General features: G+C 42.6%; 1 protein-coding gene across 1 annotated transcript; it reads right to left on the bottom strand.

Annotated features, from left to right (window-relative positions):
- Nucleotides 1-734: 734 nt before the first annotated feature.
- On the bottom strand, nucleotides 735-1,911 carry ACTBL2 (actin, beta like 2). Its single transcript, XM_019517832.1, has one exon. It carries the CDS (start codon nucleotides 1,878-1,880, stop codon nucleotides 750-752), a length of 1,131 nt encoding a protein of 376 aa, XP_019373377.1. The 5' UTR covers nucleotides 1,881-1,911; the 3' UTR covers nucleotides 735-749.
- Between the last annotated feature and the right edge of the window lie 1,139 nt (nucleotides 1,912-3,050).

Genomic DNA, 3,050 nt, shown 5'->3' with positions numbered 1-3,050 from the left:
CCCCCCCCCCCCCCCAAAACAAAACAAACCCTTCCCCCCAAACTATACGAAATTCATGATCTGTTATATTACTAGCTCATCAAGATGAAACAAACCTTGTAGCCTTAAAGAGATTGGCTTCCACATACACTAGCAACAGGGGAATAACTGGTCTTTGCAGTCTGACCAAAATGCTAGCATGCTTATTAAAAAAACCCCACATTTCTCAGCAGCCGAGTTGAGCGTTTTTATTACAAGTGAGAGACCGCAAGGGAATTAAATTTTCTAGAGACTTAGTTTACATTGGCATTTAGGGACTAAGGGAAGTGAGTTTTAAGTATTCCCTTTCACACCGTCCAGTAGACAGCTTGAAGGAAATTTACCAGGTCCATGACCAATTTTTCATGAAGTCTATGGCATCAGCTTCAGATAAGCAAGATACTAGGTATCTGTCAACCTCAAAAGCCAATGTTCCAGTACAAAGTGAGAGCAATTAGCATGCTAGGTGACCAAGGCTTATTTTACTTGTCGTACTCAGTAGGTATTACTTTTCACCCAGGACTGGACACTTTGAATTACAGAGTTCTCGTCATCATCCATCTAATCTTGTCAAAGGAGATTCTTCCTTGTCTCTGGTGTGGGAACACAGTCACTACACAATAGGAAAGGTAAGGAGTCTGGCTACAGGTCTCCTACTGTCTCCATCAAGGAAGTATTAAACGGTTATGCAGTAGATTCATTTTCCAGCAATAATCTGCTGGAAAGTCCCACTAGAAGCACTTGCGGTGAACAACACATGGCCCAGATTCATCATACTCCAGTTTGCTAATCCACATCTGTTGGAAAGTGGAAAGAGAGGCCAGGGTAGAGCCACCAACCCAGACAGAATATTTACGTTCTGGAGGGGCAATGATCTTGATTGTCATGGTTCTTGGTGCCAAGGTAACAATCTCCCTGTACATCCGGTCAATAATGCCTGGGTACATGGTGGTGCCTCCAGACAACACAGTGTTGGCATACAAGTCTTTTTGGATGTCCGCATCACACTTCATAACAGAGTTGAAGTTGGTCTCATGGATTCCACAGGACTCTACACCCAGGAAAGATGGCTGGAAGAGGGCCTCAGGGCATCTGAACCGCTCATTGCCTAGGGTAATCACTTGTCCATCAGGTAGTTCATAGCTTTTTTCCAGTGAAGTGGAGACAGCAGTGGTGGACATTTCCTGGTTAAAGTCCAGGGCAACATAGCACAACTTCTCCTTGATATCACGCACAATCTCTTGCTCAGCTGTAGTGATGAAGCTGTAGCCCCTCTCAGTCAGGATTTTCATGAGATAGTCAGTTAAATCCCGGCCAGCAAGGTTCATCCGAAGGATAGCATGGGGCATGGCATAGCCCTCAAAGATGGGTACTGTATGGGTAACCCCATCTCCAGAGTCTATCACAGTGCCTGTAGTACGGCCAGAAGCATAAAGGGATAACACAGCTTGAATGGCAACATATGTGGCTGGCACACTGAAGGTCTCAAACATGAGCTGAGTCATCATCTCTCGGTTGGCTTTAGGGTTGAGGGGGGCTTCACTGAGCAACACTGGGTGCTCCTCAGGAGCCACCCGCAGCTCGTTGTAGAAGGTGTGGTGCCAAATCTTTTCCATGTCATCCCAGTTAGTGATGATACCATGCTCAATGGGGTAGTTCAGGGTAAGAATACCCTGTTTGCTCTGGGCTTCATTTCCAACATAGCTATCTTTCTGGCCCACCCCCACCAAAACACCTTGGTGCCTGGGGTGTCCCACAATGGAGGGAAATACAGCACGGGGAATATCATCTCCAGCAAAACCAGCCTTGCACATACCTGAGCCATTGTCTATAATCAGAGCTGCAATCAATTCATCAGCCATTGGTATTATCAGGTCAGTCACTGCTAGGGGAAATGACTTTCATATATGTTGCTGCTGTAGGAACAACTTACATGTGATGAGCTCCAGCCAAATTTAAAGATAGCATAACCCACCCACCTCTCCTGATAGGAGCATAGTTTGGTAAAATGTCGTCTCACTGGCTTCTAGGTAGGTTTCCATGCTCCTACTCAGCTGTAGCCATTACAATACTGTGGGCTACATTAAGATGCTTTTTCTTGTTCCTCTGAATTGCAACCATCTGCTTTTCATTTTGCACAAAAAGACTTATGGGGTAAGAGTAACTACTGCCCTGAAACAGTAAAGGAAGGTAAGTGAAGTTCATTCGCAGCATTTAGGTAGGGTAGGTATTTGCAAACTAGCCCTGTGCTTGGGGTTAAAATAATGCTCAATAATTTAGGTATGTTTAATGAGCCAGTGGAGGAAGCTGAACACTTAACACAATTAAACTCTTCTTTACTTAGGGTTAGAACACTTTATTGCTTAATGTTCTGCATGAGCATTAAGAAATGAGGGGAGGCAGGTAGACCTATGCTTTTGAAATACTGTTTGTGTTAAAACCATAAAGATATAGGGGTTGTTGGCTATTTTTGTGCCATAGACTTAAAAAATAAAATATTGTTAGAAGATTATTTCTTTGCTCCTACCCTGAAGAAAATTGTTTTAATGAAGATATTTTTCAGCTATTTCATGTTCACTTCACAGCTTTTTTCCTGCAGCTGCCTTTAATGCCCAGCAGCTGTTATCTGTACTGATTCTGTAGGATCATTTTGAAGTTGGTGTCTTCCTTACTAGAAAGGGCTTTTTAAAAAAACAAAACATAAAGGTTTAAATGAAAGGCTTATGGAAGCTGAAGGTATAATAAATGTGCTACTTAAGTAGTATTTACTAGACTGCTAGGACTGGCACTGGGGAGACATAAACAGTATGTACCCTGATATAAAATGGTGTGTCTTGGCTAACACAAAACACAAGTCCTGCTAATTAAAAACCTCACTTCTGGCTGTATAACTGTCTTTGCAGATGTTTCTAGGTAAATTTGATGGAAAAGTAGGTTAAATGTGGGGAGCAGAAGAAGGATTTTGAATGTTTTGTTGGTTCCTGTTTTTCAGATGGATTTTAACAGGTTAAGAAAGAAATTATAACTACATT

Source organism: Gavialis gangeticus, unplaced genomic scaffold, assembly GCF_001723915.1.
Source record: "Gavialis gangeticus isolate Ggan-Ray unplaced genomic scaffold, GavGan_comp1, whole genome shotgun sequence".
Lineage (NCBI taxonomy): Eukaryota > Metazoa > Chordata > Crocodylia > Gavialidae > Gavialis > Gavialis gangeticus.
Note: the sequence above shows the minus strand (reverse complement) of the source record. Positions and strands in the feature narration are given on the sequence as shown.

Bases quoted from the DNA above. Each gene is read 5' to 3' on its own strand.
- ACTBL2 (XM_019517832.1), bottom strand. From the start codon at position 1,880: ATGGCTGATGAATTGATTGCAGCTCTGATTATAGACAATGGCTCAGGT.